This window comes from Bison bison, unplaced genomic scaffold, assembly GCF_000754665.1.
Source record: "Bison bison bison isolate TAMUID 2011002044 unplaced genomic scaffold, Bison_UMD1.0 scf7180017862979, whole genome shotgun sequence".
NCBI classification, from domain to species: Eukaryota; Metazoa; Chordata; class Mammalia; order Artiodactyla; family Bovidae; genus Bison; species Bison bison.
The window spans coordinates 764,087-783,431 of record NW_011493551.1 but is presented as its reverse complement, the minus strand read 5'-3'; the positions used below and the strand labels follow the sequence as shown (position 1 = coordinate 783,431).

The window sequence follows — 19,345 nt, the reverse complement described above, 5'->3', positions numbered from 1 at the left end:
AGTAGGCATTCCTAAAGAATATCTTCTATTTAATTTTCTCTTCTTTAATAAATATATAGTATTCATTCAGCATCTTTTATATGCTGCTTAGCAGTTCTTCTAAGATCGCTACCTGTCAGATATAGTACTAAACATGGCTACAGAGGTCAGGAAGAGCCCTTACCTTCAAATAGGTAAGTTAACCAGCAAATATAATAGAGTAGGTGCTATAATACAGGACACACTGCTGCTGCTGCTAAGTTGCTTCAGTCGTGTCCGACTCTGTGCAACCCCATAGACGGCAGCCCACCAGGCTCCTCCGTCCCTGGGATTCTCCAGGCAAGAACACTGGAGTGGGTTGCCATTTCCTTCTCTAATGCATGAAAGTGAAAAGTGAAAGTGAAGTCGCTCAGTAAGTGTCCGACCCTCAGCGACCCCATGGACTGCAGCCTACCAGGCTCCTCCATCCATGGGATTTTCCAGGCAAGAGTACTGGAATGGGGTGCCATTGCCTTCTCTGACAGGACACACTACCTATTCCTTTTCATCCTATAAGAATTTATGGTGCACCCACTGTGTCCTAGAACTCTGTTTGGCTCTGAGAAGTCAATATTGAATAAGAAAGGCCAGATCCCTTCTTTTATCTTATCTTTGTGTGGACTAGCAAGGCGTTATATGAAGAAATTCTGCACTGCTGTTCTCGTTACCTAGAATGTTCTATCTTTGCATGGCTGACCTCTTAATTTAAATATCACCACTTTAGAGTCAACCTTCCCTGGTTGTCTTATTTAATATTGTCCTTCTCCACCAGTCACTGTCTACTGCATTATCTTGAATTTCCTACAAAGTAACTATTACTTCTCTTTTGAGAACAGGGACTTAGCCTTGTTTGATCGTTCTATATCTTTTAAGTGTTTAAACGGGCTTCCCAGGTGGTGTGCAGTGGTAAAGAATCTGCTTGCCAAGAAGGAAATCTGTGTTTGATCCCTGGGTCAGGAAGATCTCCTGGAGAAGAAAATGGCAACATACTCCAGTATTCTTGCATGGGAAATCCCATGGACAGAGGAGCCTGGTGGACTACAGTTCTTGGGTAACAAAGAGTCTGACACAACTTAGCAACTGAGCACACACACAAGTGTTTAAACAGTGCCTGGCACATTTAGGGCTCCTAATAAGTATTAATATTTGCTGAGTGGACAAACTAATGAATAGATGGATAGTGCTGATTCAACAAATAAGGTAATTTCAGATAGTAAAGAGTGGGTACTCAGAGAAAATATATGGATGGGTGGAGTCAGGGAGGTCTGATGTCCAGTACTTTAGTACTCCTGACCTTACTCCCTTTCCACCTTTGTCTGTTCTGTCACCCTTTCCTCATAGTGCCTGTTCTTAAACTTAAGCCCTTAATTTTTGTGATCTCTTGGCCACAGGAAATAATATTTATATCTTAACAGTTGAAAATCCTCTCTAAAATTAGGCTTGGCTGATGACCTTTACCGTGTGGTTCTTAAGCTTTATTCTTTCCATTAAGGCAAAATATCTGTCAATTTTTCCAAGATGCAAATGATGAGCCCATTTGCTTTTTTTTTTTTTTTTTTTTTGGCCTTCAGCAAGTTGTAATATTTTTGCAGTAGTATCAGATCACTGATCACAGACCACCACAACAAATAGAACAATAATGGAAAAGCTTGAAATATTGCTAAAATTACCAAAATGTGACAGAGCCAAGATGTAAGCAAATGCTTTTGGACAAATGGCACCACTAGACTTGCTTGATGCAAGGTGGCCACAAACCTCAATGTGTAAAAAACAAACACAATATCTGCAAAGTGCAGTAAAGTCAAGCACAATAAATGAGATATGCTTGTATATACAGTGGAATATTATTCACCCACAAAAAAAGAAATCTTGAATTTGCTACAACATGGATGAACCTTGAAGGCATTATGCTAAGTGAAATCAGTCAGAAACATAGATACTGTATGATCTCACTTTTACATGGAGGACTCCAAAAACAAACAACAATCAGCCAAAAACAAATTAAAGAAAAGAGCTCACACAACAGAACACATTGGATTGGTGGTTGCCGGAGGAGAGAGAAATGGTGAAAGGGTTCAAAGGTACAAACTTAAGTCATAGGGGGATGTGTAATGTGTAGTGTGGTAACACAGTTAATAATATTTGTGTTGTCTATTTGAAAGTCGTTAGTTTCTCGTTATAAGAAAAATTTTGGTGTGGTGACAATATTAACTAGACTTACTGTGATCATTTCACAGTGTATAAAAATACCAAATCACTGTGTTGTACACCTGAAACTAAGATAATGTATGTCAGTTCAGTTCAGTTGCTCGGGCATGTCCAACTCTTTGCAACCCATGGACACCAGGCTTCCCTGTCCATCACCAACTCCCCGAGCTTGCACAAACTCATGTCCATCGAGTTGGTGATGCCATCCAACCATCTTATCCTCTGTCGTCTCCTTCTCTTCCTGCCTTCAGTCTTTCCCAGCATCAGGTTCTTTTCCAAGGAGTCAGTTCTTTGCATCAGGTGGCCCAAGTATTGGAGCTTCAGCTTCAGCATCACTCCTTCCAATGAATATTCAGGACTGATTTCCTGTAGGATTGACTGGTTTGATCTCCCTGCAGTCCAAGGGACTTCTCCAACACCACAGTTCAAAAGCATCACTTCTTCAGTGCTCAGCTTTTTTTATGGTCCAACTCTCCCATCCATACATGACTACTGGAAAAACCGTAGTTTTGAGTAGACGGACCTTTGTTGGCAAAGTAATGTCTCTGCTTTTTAATATTCTGTCTAAGCTGGTCATAGCTTTTCTTCCAAGGAGCAAGCGTCTTTTCATTTCATGGTTGCAGTCACCATCTGCACCCTGGCTGCAGTCTCATCCATGTGCCTTGCAAGCTCTTTTCTTTAGGGCAGGACCCTGGGCGGTCAGCTCCGGCTGCTGCTGCTGCTTCCTCCTGGGTTTCTGGCCGCCTCTCCGCCCTCCTCCGGGTCCCGGTTTCTACCGCACTTCCACCTCTTCTCCTCCCACTACCATCCCTGAGACCATGGGAGGCTTCGTATCATGCGGTTCTTCCCGGTATTCCAGGCTGTGATAGCATCATCAGGCTGCGCCCTCCTCCCCGCCCGCCTCCAGCCGAGGCCCCAGTCTTGAGCGCTGTGGATGAACCAGACTCTGCGCCGGGATCTGCGCGGATGCCCTCGTCTGGGGTAGACTTGGGACTAACCGCCGGGGCAGGTCCTCTTTGGGGCACCTAGTCCCGGTTACAGCGGTTATAGGGTGTGTGTCGCCGGTCCAATGTGTACCTGCTCCTGGTTAGGCGCCCGCCCTCCGTCCCTGGCGCCCCTCCCTGCCTCCCTCGCAACCCACCTGCCCACCCCCGATTTGCCTTTTTTTTTTTTTTTTTCTTACTTTGTGCTCAGCTTTTATGCCTAAAAGCCTATAACCCTCTTTCTGATTGAATTTTTAAAATTTGAGTTGATATTTTTCCTCTAGTAATCTTGGAGTGGATATCTGGGATTCTGATGAAGCAGCCAATCTCCCATCCAATTCTATGGATGAAATCATGGATTGACCCTCAAAATGAAGACTTTCGTGGGTAAAAGAGACATGATTTTATATTAATATTTTATAATGTTATGAAACATATTTACTAAGAATCAAGAAATGTGCGTTAAAACTTTAGCTCTACCGCTTAGAAATTGTATATAATTTAGAACAAGTGACATAACCTTTCAGGCCACTCTTGTTTAATTTGTAACCTAAAGCAATTGAACCAGATCAGTTAGCTTTTGTTAAGATGCATCATAAGGATATCGAAAACTAGTATTTCATGAGATATTATTTGTTGTACAGGAGTAAAAAGTGTTTAAGTCAAATAAATTTTGGAAATGCAAACTGCAATCAGCATGAGCATTACTTTATAAAAAGCCCTTAGGATTCCTGAAGGATTTGTTAAATTTTTACATGTGGAATCTAAAATGTCACAAATGAATTTATCTTTGAAACAGAAACAGACTCAGAGTCATAGAGAACAGACTTGTGGTCGCCAAAGGGGAGGGGGTTGGGGGAGTGATGGATTGAGGGTTTGGGATTAGAAGATGCTAATTACTATTATATATTTTATATAATTATTATATACTATTAAGCTATTATATATAAAATAGAAAAACACCAAGATTCTACTGTATAGCACAGGGAACTATTTCAGTATCCTGTAATAAATCATAATGGAAAGGAATATGAAAAAGAATATATATAACTGAATCACTTTGCCACACACAAGAAACACACGAATTGTAAATCGACTATACTTCAATACATTAAAAAAAAATAATTTATTAAATTTTATTTAACCCAGAATTTCCCCAAATTATTTGAGCACAGAACTCTTGTTTCCCCCACAGGACAAGCATTAACATGACATGGGACACTAATTGTCTCCAAACTGTTTAGCAAATATTGATTAATCTGAAAGCAATATATTGGAGACAAGATCATTGTTCTTGATATCAGGTTTCTACTGGGGTGGTAATCACAAGATTGAAAAGAGGAATCAAAATGAAAAATGCTGTAAAGGCAGAATGGGAAGGTCTTGGCCAGGACAAGCCCCTGCCACTTCAACACTGATAAAGTTGATTCTAATCTTGGTTCCTTAAGGGAGTGGTGGTGTTAATCATGATAAAATGCAGGAGGAGGAGCAAGTTTATGAGGAAAGGTAGAGCTCAGTATAAGTCATCCTAAAACACACTGTTCCCTATCACAGGCCTTTCCTCCCCTCTCTTCTTAGAACCTTGCTATAAGAAATGATGTTGTTTTATTTTATTTTATGTTTTAACTTTACAATATTGTATTGGTTTTTCCTTAAAATTAATGTAATTAAATAGGATCAAGTCAAAAAAGAAAAAAAAAGAAATGATGTTGTTTCTTAGGAAACTGTATCTCACTTTTCATTGACTAATCCATGTTCTCTGATACTCTTCGTGCAAAAGGGATATAGAAATAAAAAGTCAACTCAGGTGCTGATGAGGGTGATTCCATCATTATATCATCAATATAAATTTAGAAATTCATTTACTTAAAATAGAGAAATACAAAAGGCATAACAACACTTTTAAAACATGGAGTCTTAAATGCCACTTTGAAAGAAGAAGGCTTATGGAGACATTCTTTTCCCAATTAATTAAAATAACTATTGTACCTGTGATTAAACCAATTATGTTCAGTTGTATTAGATTCTTGTGCAAATAAAAACTTGAGTAGTTAACTATACACTGGCTTAAACATATAAGGAAAATAAATAGATGGTCTCTTAGTTAATCTGTCATTTTAGAATGTGAGACTAATGTGGGAGGTGCCAGAGCATCCTGGTTAAGGCTGTGGAAAGAAGATGGAATTGATGATGTCTTGGAGGAAATGACATATTTTTAAGACTATTCTTTGGCAAGATAAGTAGATTTCAGTTCATGGAAAACATACTTTATGTTTTAGTTCATGAGAAACTGTGGTAGACTGAATCATTGTGCCCAGTGTTTCATGAATTTTCTGTTACAATTAGTCATTCATGTCCTTTGCCACATGACTCTGCCATTTTCCCCAGTGTTTCTTCAATTGGTAAAGTTGGGGTTGGTCATATGACTTATTTTGGTCAGTAGAATGTGAATGGAAGTGACAGGGCCATGTCTGGGCCAAGACCTGAAGAGGCATCCTGAATTTTCTGTCCTTTTTGTGTCCCTTCTACTCAGAACATGGCTCAGGAAGCCACCAGACAAGGAGAGTGGGAGATACATGGAGCAGGCCTGAACTTGACCTACTGCCGGAAATAGAGGTACTAGCTGATTTGAGACCCATGAACATGAAAATCAATGTTTATTGTGGTAAGCCACTGAAATTTTGAGGTCGTTATAAGAAATTTAAAAAAAAAAAAAAAAACTAGTACAAACTGAAATACCTGGCTAGTGCAGGCTAATTGTGAGCAACTTGTTATGTTCAAACAAGATAGCAATTATCAGACTCTGAATCAGAGAGCGATGAAACCATTTTGGTGAAATTCAACTCGTCTTTCAAACCAACAATACATGAGAATATATTTTAATAGTAACTTTACTATTATATGGTAAACTTTGTGAGCTCTTAAGAGACTAATCTTTATTTTAGTATTCAAATTTACACTTTGACTATAGAATTTAAGCATCCAAATTATCTTGTATCATCTTTAAATCCAGATTAAATTTTCTAAAGTTTAGGGTTAATCATCAAGCATCTTGGTCTGAATGACAGGCATCTCTATTGTCACAAAAAAATGCAACAAAACCTGAGGAATAATGTGAAACTCTGAGCTGGGATGTTAAAAGCTTGTTAAGGATAATGTTAAACTTCATATATAATAAATAATAGCAAGGATGTTATAGCATCTATAGCTGTTTAAAGAAGTTCCCCCACCCAGAGAAAGACAAAATACTATTGCCTGTGTTTTTTTAGCTTTGAATGTACTTTTTGATATGTGCTGTTTAATATGGTAGCCACTAGTCACACATGGCTATCGAGCACTTAAAATGTAGTCCGGATTAGGGTGTGCTCTAAGTGTAATATACACAACAGATTTCAAAAACTTAATATTAAAAAATAAGAAATCTCATTAATTACATATTACTTACATGTTGAAATGAGTTCTAGGCACCTTCACCATAAGTATCTTTGCCACTGACACCTCTGCCACAAGCGTTTTTGCGGCAAACATTTTCATCAAATAACTCATTGCCTATAAGGCACGTTCTCCATGAAAGATAAAATAACCGAGGTGGGAGTTTTTGGTTTGACAGTTTGGTTTCAACTGGTTGAAATGTGTTAGCGTTTCTTCTAGTTGGCAACATTATTGATGGCTTTATTGAGCTGGCATATGACACTGATTTGTCCCAAGAGTTGGTTTCGTATTTTGAAACACTACTTTGGAGGAGAAAGAGGCCACAGTCCTAGAAGGTGGAGAGGGAAACCCACATTTCCCACATGACTTTGGAATGTCTATAAACGGACACGTGACAATATGCCAAGAACAAACAACTGTGTAGAAGCTTTCACAGCACAGCACAAAGCTCAGTTACAAAGATGCCTCTAAGGACTTGGAAACGTACATCGCTCTTTATGAAGGAAGACATTTCAGTGAACAAGGAAAAGTATGATGCAGAATGAGGAGACAAACCAATGAGCCAAAAAAATAAACCCCGTATAAAATGCTATGAATGAAAGACTTGGAAGACAAGTGCTTAGGTACCACCTGCAAAATAAAATAAGCTATTTGTACAGTATTGCCATGAATCTACACACATTTTAAATGTACTCAAACATTTTATATTTCATAGTGTCTTGAATTTTGTTATTCATTTCATTGTGTCCTTTAATTGCCCCTCTTTTATTTTCCATTATCTTATATTTTATGGCAAAATTGCTTCCAACCCAATTACTACAGTGAAAATGTGGCCACAAGTGCTTGTGGCAAAGATGTCTATGGCAAAGATACTTAAGCAGAAGTACCTAGAACCAGCAGTAACACTTATAGATGTGATCCCTGGCACATTTTGTTGTGTAAATACCATGACACCAAAAAGGCATGCCATTCTCACTCATGAAGTTCTCTCACTAAATTAGATCCTGGGACAGTAAGATACAGCATGGCTTTAGTGACATCTCAGTGAGCATCTTTGTGGTGCAACTGGTTAGCATGTTTAGCAAAACGGAAGGGTTGACGGTTCATGTCTACCTCAGGATGGCCTTACGCCCAGCCAATTTCTTGGTGATGAAAATATACTGGAGTTGGATAGCATTGACAGTCGCACAGCATTGTGAATGTACTAAATGCCACTAAACTGTTTATGTTATAATGGTGAGTTTTAGGTTCTATGCCTTTTACCACAATAAAAACCAACCCCAGGAGATGTTTTGGAGGACACATTTTTCCAACCTTATGTTGTAACTATTTTTCTTCCTGACATGTGTACACCTAACTAAATAATACGCCCTGATATCTGAATGCCTATATATATATATGTACAGCAGCTTTTAAAATAATCTCTGGTATGGGTGTCCCACTCTGTAGCATTTTTGGCATCACCCAGGAATATGTGACTTAGGCAAAAACCCTCTTTTGGCTTGGATTAACTATTTACTGCATAAGCACAGAAATTCCTTTGCAAGACTCTTTTGCCCTAGCACACATTTGCTTAGTCTAGAAAATTTTCCCATGGAAAGGGCAGGCTGGGCTTGGGTGTGTGTCTATCTTCTCCAAAGGCATTGTATGGCTTTTTTAATAAATGGGAAACAGGTCTGTAAGATCACAACTGAATTAGTCCCCAAGATTCTTCTTTTAGCCAGGGCAGCTTCCCAGCACAGGACTCGAGATTCTCAGTTCTTTTGGACAAAGTCAATATTGTTCTTTTATAAAGCAATGATCATGAAAGGAGGCAGATCTTTAAGACCCACACAACAAAGAGTACAAAAGAGAAAGGGGGGAAGTTTGGAAAGACTCACAGAAAAGACAGTGTCTGCCAGGAAGTCCTTGAAGCAGAGGGTGGTGAATACTTCCCACGGAGAGGATTTAGCAGAAGCCAAGGAAGCCTCATGCTGGTCAAGACTGGCCTTGGTGAGCAAGAGTGGTGACCTTGGGCCCCACTGTGGAGGTAAGTGCTTCCTGGGCGAGTTTTCTCACTCCAGCCAGAAGATTTCAGCTGCTCCTGCTATACCATGTCTTTCCAGAAATACGAAGGCTTGTGAAAGACAACTATGCCTACGATGATCACTGCGAGCAGGATCAGGGAGAAGAGGACCATGAGGAAGACATAGGTGGAGTGGGGGAGGGGTGGGGACATTGGCTCTTCAGCTGGAATCTTGTTGGTCAGGTTCAGCATGTAGCCCAAAGTCCACCCAACGCTGGTGCTCCGGACCTGCAAACAGTGGGGAAAGTGTTGTTTCTGATTTGAGGATTAAATGAGCTTTCATTCAACACTACCCATAACACTAAACCACCAGGAAGTGAAAGCACCACGTTCGGTTCTCTAAAGGGATTACTTCTATATTTTGAATTGGGAATATGGCTGTGAGGAAACAGGAGCAAGTGATTAGAAGGAGAGTGTGGGGCCTCACTACTGTATTCCCCAGATTCACAGAGGAATTTGGTGAAAGATGGCTCAGTTCTCCTGCCAAGAAGAACTTAATTCAAATTAGGCCTTTGGAAGTTTGCATTCCTCTTTTGATATTTGTGTAATGTGCGTGATAGGGTGGGGAAGGGGGCTGGAGGCTGACAGGAAGCAGGCAAAAAATGAGAGACTGACTGTCCCTGTCCTTCTACATCCATGTCAGGCCCAGGAATCTCATCCATACAAAACCAGGACTTCTGTTATGATTCAACTAGGGAAAACCTGGGGAATAATCCCCATCAAGTCAGTCTTACTCGACGGATGTTCAAAGACATTGCATATGCATGAGAAAGGATTATTCTCAAATGAAAAAACATTCTCCAACCCTGCCATCTTCCTAGGGATATTTTCAAATCACCTCGAAATGTATTGAAATATAGGTAGTCTGTGAATAATAAAGAATTGTGGAAATGTTTCTATTACATGAGTTGTATGTGGTCATGGTAGGAAAATCACCAAGTACATATATCTTCTTTTTTGAAGATAAAACCATCTCTGCTTCGTCACTCAAAGTTGTTGTTATTATCATTTTGTGTCATATCCTACCAATCTCTCTGTGCATGTTTTTCACAGAAAAAAGTGGAATTAAATTGCATGTAGAAGTCATTTAACAACTCTTTGTAAATATTATCCCACATCTCTTAAGGGATTTCTGCAGTATCATGACTGGTATGAACTGCCTTATATGGTCATTTTTACTCACTTTATTCAATTATTTATAAACCCTAGAAATGGAGTAGTTGGACAAAGTGATGTACATATTTTAAGGCTTCTAGCACATATTGCCAAAACAGTCTTCCCAAAGGTTATGCCAGTTTACATCCCAGCCAATAGCATGTGAAATGCTCCTCTCCCCTACGCCTTTACCAGTCCTGGGAATTAATAATTTGTAAAATGCCCACTTCCTTTTATGGGAAACTGGAACTTTATCTGACTGCCTGTGTCAAAGAAGCCTCCAGAGTTACTGGAGTTATCACCTAGGGTTTAGAAATAACAGATCATAGTTGGTACCTCAGAGAATATAAGTCTGACATAGACATCTCTCTCAAACAGACAAACCATGATGGAACAGAAGGAAAACTTGGATGTTAAAACAAGGAAAAGATTCAAATTAGCAAAGGCAATATTGACAAGAGCACGATGAAACTAGTATTTTCAAGGCCACCACAGTCCTCTGCCTTAATGCTTTGTTTTGCTTGAAGTCAGGGGTAAATTGTTTTTGCCATCAATTGGTATGAGTTTAAAAGGTAGAGAAACACTGTCCTTAATATTTTTAATCAGCCACAAGTGTGTTCCTCTGTCTCACTGCCAGTGTAAATGTTGCTCCAGGCCTGAATGCCTGTAGGTGATGCTTTGGTAATGCACAGCCATGAGGTTGCTTCTTTAAGGCTTATGCTAAGCCTCATTTCTTAAGCAAAGGCCCCCATGCACAGTCATTCCTCTCATTCCTCACAGTGAGCTTTCAGATTGGTCATTCTTAAAGCTGCAGCCAACAAGGCCTTCACCCCTTATAAGAAACCATGATCATCCTTTCTGAATTCATGAAGGGGCCTTTGGGATGGATGTTGAAGCCAGCACACAGAATCACTGTGGCTGTTGAAATACTGTTATATTACTTTAATATCTTATATTTTGTCTTATAAGGAGTTAGTCACTGTTATATGAGCAGAAAGGTGAGGCTGAGGATGCAAGTAGACCTCCTTAGATAGGATGCCCACAACTGGCTGGTCAACATGCCAGGAGAGCCAGGCACAAAATCCCAGCTTAGGTGAGAGGTGAGGTGGCAGAACAGGACATCAGGCCAAAATTTAAATCAGGTTGACTCCTACCTCTTTCAAACTCAAAGCTGTCTCAGTCACTACCACCCAACTTCGCCCTTAACCCAACAAACCTTGTTCATGAAGTGAATATTTTTCCAGGACTCAGCTGTAAAATGGTAGCCATTCAGGAGGAGAACCAGGATGTAGGTGCCAGAAAAGCAGTATTCACTCAGGTATTTCTCCTTCACTTCACCAAAATTCTTCTGCACCTGGAAGCAAAGTGAGGAAAACATGATGCTTGTACAACAGGCCCTTCTCCACAGCCGCCATGTTCCCTACTGAGCTGATCAAGGGAATAGAAAGCCCCAGCTCACATGGGCCTGAGGGTTGGCCTCTGCAGAGGGCTTTGGGAATGGCGCTGCATGCCTTCCATGGGTGCAGGGCTTCATACTTCAGGGTCTGTTAAGGGATCTTTTCCTCCACAGGCTATGACACATTAATAAGTGCTCCAGCAGGAAAAAAAAAATCTAGTTTCTGCGGTCTAATAGGTTCAACAACACTGAATTTTACTATATTTTTTCATCCCTTGTGAAACATTTTCCACATATATTCAAAACTGAAAAACTGTTACATGAAAGAAATCATTAATTTTTGTTTAATGAGCTTGTCCACTTATACACACATTTATTCAATAAATATAGTGTCTGTATTTTCATTTTACAGATCTTTAAGTGTGGGGAAAATTTGATCTTTGTTAAGACATTTCAACGTGTAGAATCAAAAGAACTAGGGTTGGAGTCCTGACTCTATCCATACCGTCTCAGCCTCTTGCCCTTGTTGTTGTTCAGGCACTAAGTCGTGTCTGACTCTGCAACCCCGTGGACTGCAGCACGCCAGGCTCCTCTGTTCTCCACTATCTCCCACAGTTTGCTCAGACTTATTTCCATGGAGTCAGTGATGCCATCCAACCATCTCAACCTCTTTCTCCCCTTCTCCTCCTGCCCTCAATCTTTCCTAGCATCAGGGTCTTTTCCAGTGAGTTGGCACAGTTACGTTCGACAAACACTGCCCTGGAACCCAGTTCAGGAAGCATTTTGCTCAAGAATCCAAGATGTTCATCTTTCTCCACAGATCACCAGCAGCTGCAAAAAGCCTCCCCTCTTGGAAAGGGCTGAGGCATATCTGATCTGCTCTTTCTGAAAGTCCTGAATACCTCCTTCATGTCCAACTCAGACAAAATACTTAAGAGAAAATTCCAAATGTCCAGGCTCTTGCACAACCTTCAAATGTCCAGGCTCTTTTACAATCTTCCTTCCTCGGTTGTCAGTGCCCAAGAGAATAGCATCCATTTTCAAATAATCACATATCTTCAGAATGAAAGCACTGTGCATTTTGCAACCATGTCAACTTAAAACAGCTGCTGTTTTTGGCCACTCCTAGATGATCTGTTTATTTTTAGAACAGAGTATATGCAGATGACACCACCCTTATGGCAGAAAGTGAAGAGGAACTAAAAAGCCTCTTGATGAAGGTAAAAGAGGAGAGTGAAAAAGTTGGCTTAAAGCTCAACATTCAGAAAACTAAGATCATGGCATCTGGTCCTATCACTTCATGGGAAATAGATGGGGAAACAGTAGAAACAGTGTCAGACTTTATTTTTGGGGGCTCCAAAATCACTGCAGATGGTGATTGCAGCCATGAAATTAAAAGACGCTTACTCCTTAGAAGGAAACTTATGACCAACCTAGATAGCATATTGAAAAATAGAGACGTTACTTTGCCAACAAAGTAATGTCCATCTAGTAGAGGCTATGGTTTTTCCAGTGGTCTCATAGTTGGACTGTGAAGAAAGCTGAGCACTGAAGAATTAATGCTTTTGAATTGTGGTGTTGAAGAAGACTCTTGAGAGTCCCTTGGACTGCAAGGAGATCCAACCAGTCCATCCTAAAGGAGATCAGTCCTGGGTGTTCATTGGAAGGTCTGATGCTAAAGCTGAAACTCCAATACTTTGGGCACCTCATGCGAAGAGTTGACTCGTTGGAAAAGACCTTAATGCTGAGAGGGATTGCGGGCAGGAGGAGAAGGGGACGACAGAGGATGAGATGGCTGGATGGCATCTCCAACTCGATGGACATGAGTTTGTGTGAACTCTGGGAGCTGGTGATGGACGAGGAAGCCTGGCGTGCTGTGATTCATGGGGTCGCATAAAGTCGGACATGACTGAGCGACTGAACTGAACTGAACTGAACTGAAATTCCATATCTTTCTCTTGCGTCCCTGGAAATTTTCATCAGGTGGCACTGGATCTTGAATGACTCAGTGCCTCAGACCAGAAGAAAACTTGTGCTTCTGTCATAAGCAGGATATATATTGAACCTGTTTGATGGAAAAATGGTCTGACCACAGTGGTGTCTGTGGCAGATTCTGTGAACTGCCTGTCTTCCTCGGGGGTTAAGGGAAGTAGTAGAAGACAATGTGCTCAGCTCCAGGAAGTAGCTCGTGGTGGATCTAGGGCTCAAAGCCAGTCGTAAAATCCTGCATCCTGCTTTCTCAGCCAGCCGTGGCCAATGAGATGTAAGAGAAAAGACTACTAAGGAGCTTCTGGGCTAGCTTTTGCTTTCCTGTAAAAAGGAACTGATGTATCTGGATGCAATCACTGAAGCTAAACCTTATTTCCATGAGGAAAGCAGCCGAAGAATGATCAAAGAATGATTGAAGATAGTCAAGCTATTGGACCCATGCCAGCAACTGCCTATTGCCACACTTCAAATTAGGTGAAAATCATTAAGACCTTTTTTGTTTAATCCATTGTATGGCCAGTTATCATGGAATGCCGGTGAGTTTATTCCTAACTGAGTGTGCCATCTGGGCCTCTCTAACATGTGTGTTGGATCTTGGTCACATTAGTACAACCTGAAGAGCAGACGCACAGGGAAATGGTAACAATGGTAACAGCTGCTGTTTCCAGTTGCTTACCTCTTCCCAACGCTGAGCGCAGAACTCTTCCAACTTCTCAGTCAACTGTTCCACAGATACTGATTCCTCTGATGTAAGGTTTAAAAACTCCATCACATAGTAAAAAGCTGAAAATGCCTACAAGAGAAAAGTGCTGAGTTTGGTGCAGTGTCCAACACAGAGGGGCATTGATTCACTCTCCAAAAGGCCAAACCCCTAGGGAAAGTGCCTAGAAATCTCTGAGGAATAAATCATCGATCAGGTGATATTCCAGATCCAGGAACTGCTTCCTTCCTAGGTGGTGTCACTTTGCCACTGACAGGCATTTCTGAGCTGTTTGGTAGCTAATTTTCTCTACAATCAGGGAGAAAGAAAGAGAATCAGGGAGAAAGAAAGATAGGGAAAAGAGAAGATAAAAGAGAGAGGAACAGGTCAGAAAAATCCCATCTTTAAAAAGCTATTATGTATGAATTTTTAATAAATAAAGCCTGGAAAATTCTACATAGAGGTAATGGGAGTGATCTCTAGCAAAATTATAAGATTTTTTTTCTTTTTATTTATGCAATTTTGGGCCTATTTTTATAATGTACAAGTACTTTCTTTAAATAGCCAATGTTTATTTAACAGATAATTTTTGCAGGTCTATCACAAGCTAGGCACAACTTAAAAGTTTAAAAAAATCATCATCATCATATGTGAAAACTATATAAAAAGTTTAAAAGTGAGTTAAAAGGAAAACATTCTAGAGTAATGTAAATGAAACCCCAAATAACCAAATGGGACCTTAAAACTTAAAAGCATTTGTACAACAAAGGAAATTATAAACAAAACAAAAAGATAACCTGCAGACTGGGAAAAATATTTGCAAATGATGTGACCAACAAGGGATTAACTTCCAAAATATACAAATGTAAGGCTTAATATTAAAAAAAAAGTCAAAAAATGGCCAGAAGACCTAAATAGACATTTCTCCAAAGAAAACATACAGATGGACAACAGGTACATGAAAAGATGCTCAGTATTACTAATTATTAGTGAAATGCAAATCAAAATTGCAATGAGGTATCACCTCACACCAGTCAAAATGGCCATCACTAAAAATAATACATGCTGGAGAGGGTATGAAGAAAAGGGAACTCTCCTATACTGTTGGTGGGAATGTAGATTGGTGGAGTCACTATGGAGAACAGTCAAGAGGTTCCTTAAAAAAACTAAAAATGGTGTTACCATAAGATCCAGCAGTCCCACTCTTGAGCATATATTCAGAGAAAATTCTAATTTGAAAAGATACATGCACTCCAGAGTTCAAAACAGCACTGTTTACAATAGCCAAGACATGGAAACACTCTAAATGTCCATCAACAGATGAATGGATAAAGAAGATGTGGTATATATACACAATGGAAACATACTCAGCCATAAAAAGAATGAAATAATTCCATGTGCAGCAACATGGATGGACCTAGAGATTATCATACTACATGAAGTCAGTCAGAACGAGAGAGAAAAATATCAAATGATATCGCTTATATATGAAATCCAAAAAAAAAAATCATACAAAAGAACTTACTTACAAAATAGAAATAGGCTCAAAAGACATAGAAGACAAACTTATGGTTACCAAAAAGGGAAAGTGGGGAGACGGGGAGGGATAAATCAGGAATTTGTTATTAATATATACACACTACTATATATAAAACAGATAAGCAACAAGGACCTGCTGCAGAACACAGGGAACTATATTCAGTATCTTATAGTAACCTATAGTGGAAAAGAATTTGAAAAAGAATATTTATATATAAATAAAATCACTCTAATGGCTAATGGGAACACTCTAATGGCTACATGAGAGTCCATAATATTAATGTATCACAGTTCATTCAACAACTCCCTACTGGTGAGCATTCCTTTGATACCAGTATTTTTTCCTATAAGCAATGTTGCTGTCAATACCTCTGTACATATAGCTTGTGAACTGGTACGCTCATCCCTCAGTGGAAGATGAGCTCCGTAGGAAAAGGCAGCCTCTACATACTTTGAAGTCGGGAATTCGACACTTTAAATATTGTATGCTAGTTACAGAACAAGATCATGGTATAGTCTTATTTCTCTCATCTTAGCCCAAGCCGTCATCAGCTCCTGTGTGGACACTGCAATGACCTCTTGTTGGTCTCCCATGTTACCTTTCTAGTTCTATCCCAACCCATCCTGAACTGGCAGTCATAGGAATCTTTTAAAAACAAATTTGATCATATCACTCTTCTGCTTAAAGCCTTCAGAGACCAAATTCTACCAGAAGTCTCAAAGCCACTCATATTCTAACCCCACCCTCTAGGCCAATATCATACCATACCACTGCTGACCCACCCACCACATCCCAGCCACCCAGGCCTTCAAGCATGCCAAACTTTTCTTCCCCCTCAGTTATATAATTGCTCTTCCCTCTATTCGAGTTAATTTCCATGGCTCCTCTTCAGAGAGATCTTTTAATCACCCACCTAGACTAGGATGCTCTATTAATCCCTCTTATAGTACTTTTTTTCTCTCCAGCAGTTGCTAGAGTTTGACTTGCTTTGTCTGTACCTCTGGTCTCTTGTCTGCCTGACCTCTAGAACACCAACTCCATAATGTCAGGACCACATCTGCCTTGGCTCTCAGATGAATCTGCAGCACCAACATGGCACTTGGCACATGGAAGAGCTCTATAAATGTGTAAATGGCAGGAAACTACCCTCTCTCTAATTCCTAGAGCACTGGCTAGAATGTAAGAGACACTTGACAAATCTCTTTTCTGAGAAGCATGTATGCTCCGTTGTGTCCCACTCTCTGCAACCCCATGGACTATAGCCCACCAGGCTCCTCTGTCCTTGGAATTTTCCAGGCCAGAATACTGGAGTGGATTGCCATTTCTTAGTTCAAGGATCTTCCTGACCCAGGGATTAAACCCAAGTCTCCTGCATTGCAGGTGAATTCTTTACTGCTGAGCCACTGGGGAAGCATAATATGTATAGTGGATGCCTGAAAAGGTTCTCCCCTATTAATTAAAACTATTAAGAGTGTTTTCCTCCAGTGAACTGATTGTCGGGCAGGAAGGAGGGAAAGACTTAAGTTTTTACTGTAAACTTTATATTTTTGTTATAAATAAATTTAACATGAGATCTACCCTCTCAACAAATGTTAATGTATACAGTGAAGGACAAAGCTGTACAGTAGATTTCTAGAAGTTAATCATCTTGCATAGCTGAAACTTTATGCCTATTGATTAGTAACTCCCCATCTCTCCCCTCCATCAGGCTCCTGGCAACCACCATTCTACTCTCTGATTAAGTCTATAAGTTTGATTATTTTAGATATCTCATGTAAGTGGAATCATGCATTATGTGTCCTTTTGTGACTGGCTAATTTCACATAGCTAATGTCTTTGGCCACCTCATGCGGAAAGTTGACTCATTGGAAAAGACTCTGATGCTGGGAGGGATTGGGGGCAGGAGGAAAAGGGGACAATAGAAGATGAGATGGCTGGATGGCATCACCGACTCGATGGACGTGAGTCTGGGTGAACTCCGGGAGTTGGTGATGGACAGGGTGGCCTGGCGTGCTGCGATTCATGGGGTCGCAAAGAGTCGGACATGACTGAGCGACTGAACTGAACTGAACTGAACTGAATGTCTTCAAATGCCATGAAATCAGAAGATGATAGCTTCTTGGCAGGAAAGCTATGACAAACCTAGACAGTATGTTGAAAAGCAGAGACATTACTCTGCTGACAAAGGTCCATATAGTCAAGGCTATATGGTCTTCCCAGTGGTCATGTATGGTTGTGAGAGCTGGACCATAAAGAAGGCCAAAGAATTGATGCCTTTGAACTGTGGTGCTGGAAAAGACTCCTGAAAGTCCCTTGGACAGCAAGGAGATCAAACCAGTCAATAACCCTGAATATTTACTGGAAGAACTGATGCTGAAGCTCCAGTATTTTGGTCATCGGATGTGAACAGATGACTCATTGGAAAAGTCCCTGATGCTTGGAAAGATTGAGGGCAGAAGGAGAAGAGGGTGTAAGAGAATGAGATGGGTGGATAGCATCACCGATGCAATGAAAATGAATTTGGGCAAGCTCCAGGAGATGGTGAGGGTCAGAGAGGCCTGGTGTGCTACAGTCTATGGGGTCACAAAGAGTCAGACAGAAGCAACAATGATGTCTTCAAGGTTCATTTCTGTCTCATGTCACAGAATTTCCTTCTTTTTAATGCTCAGTAATATTCTGTTGTATGTGTATATCACATTTAAAAAATCCATTCCTCTTTCAACATTCATCAACAGACATTGAAGTTGTTTCCACACCTGGGCAGATAAACACCCAAAAGAAAGATTGCTTGATCATATGATAGATTTTTTTTTGAGGAACTGCCATACTCCTTTACATAGTGGCCACATCCACAATATACAAAGGGGTCCATTTTCTTCACATCCTCACTACACTTGTCTTTTGCTTTTTCTTTCATAATATCCATTCTATCAGGTATAAGGTGATACCTCATTGTGATTTTGATTTGCATTACCCAGATTGTTAGTGATGTTCTGCACCCTTGCGTATACCAACTAGCCATTTGTATGTAGTCCTTAGAGAAATATCTACTGAACTCTCTAGTCCATTTTTAATCGAGTTAGTATTCTTCTTGCTGTTGGGTTGTTGGAATTCCTTATATAATTTGGAAATCTACCTCTCATCTGATATACAGTTTGCAAATATTTTCTACCATTTTGTAGGTTGCTTTTTTACTCTGCTAATTGTTTCCTCTGCTGTGCAAAAACTTTCTGGTTTGATGTAGTTTCAATTATCTATTTTTGCTTTTGGTGACTGGGCTTTTGGTGTCATATCTAGAACTCATTGCTAAGACCAATGTCATTTTCTTTCACTATATTTTCTTCTTGAAATTTTACAGTTTCAGGTCTTGTGTTAAAGTCTTCAGTCCATTTTAAGTTGATTTTTGTGGATGCTGTAATATATAGGTCCAATTTCATTCTTTTGCATGTGGATATACACAGTTATATCAGACTTATATTGAAGACAGTAGGGAAAACCACTCGACCATTCAGGTATGACCTAAATCAAATCCCTTATGACTATACAGTGGAAGTGAGAAATAGATTTAAGGGACTAGATCTGATAGACAGAGTGCCTGATGAACTATGGACAGAGGTTCGTGACATTGTACAGGAGACAGGGATCAAGACCATCCCCATGGAAAAGAAATGCAAAAAAGCAAAATGGCTGTTTGGGGAGGCCTTACAAATAGCTATGAAAAGAAGAGAAGCAAAAAGCAAAGGAGAAAAGGAAAGATATAAGCATCTGAATGCAGAGTTCCAAAGAATAGCAAGGAGAGATAAGAAAGCCTTCCTCGGCAATCAATGCAAAGAAATAGAGGAAAACAATAGAATGGGAA

General features: G+C 40.1%; 1 protein-coding gene across 5 annotated transcripts in view; it reads right to left on the bottom strand.

Annotated features, from left to right (window-relative positions):
* Positions 1-4,316: 4,316 nt before the first annotated feature.
* The window catches only part of ENTPD1 (ectonucleoside triphosphate diphosphohydrolase 1), a 104,966-nt gene continuing 89,937 nt past the window's right edge, over positions 4,317-19,345 (bottom strand). For all 5 annotated transcript variants that reach the window (XM_010832993.1, XM_010832996.1, XM_010832997.1 and 2 more), the window contains exons 8-10: positions 13,923-14,039; positions 11,078-11,215; positions 4,317-8,934 (exon numbers count right to left, since the gene is read on the bottom strand). In XM_010832993.1, the coding sequence (XP_010831295.1) occupies positions 8,728-8,934; positions 11,078-11,215; positions 13,923-14,039 (462 nt within the window). In that variant the 3' untranslated portion in view covers positions 4,317-8,727. The remainder of the gene's footprint in view (positions 8,935-11,077; positions 11,216-13,922; positions 14,040-19,345) is intronic.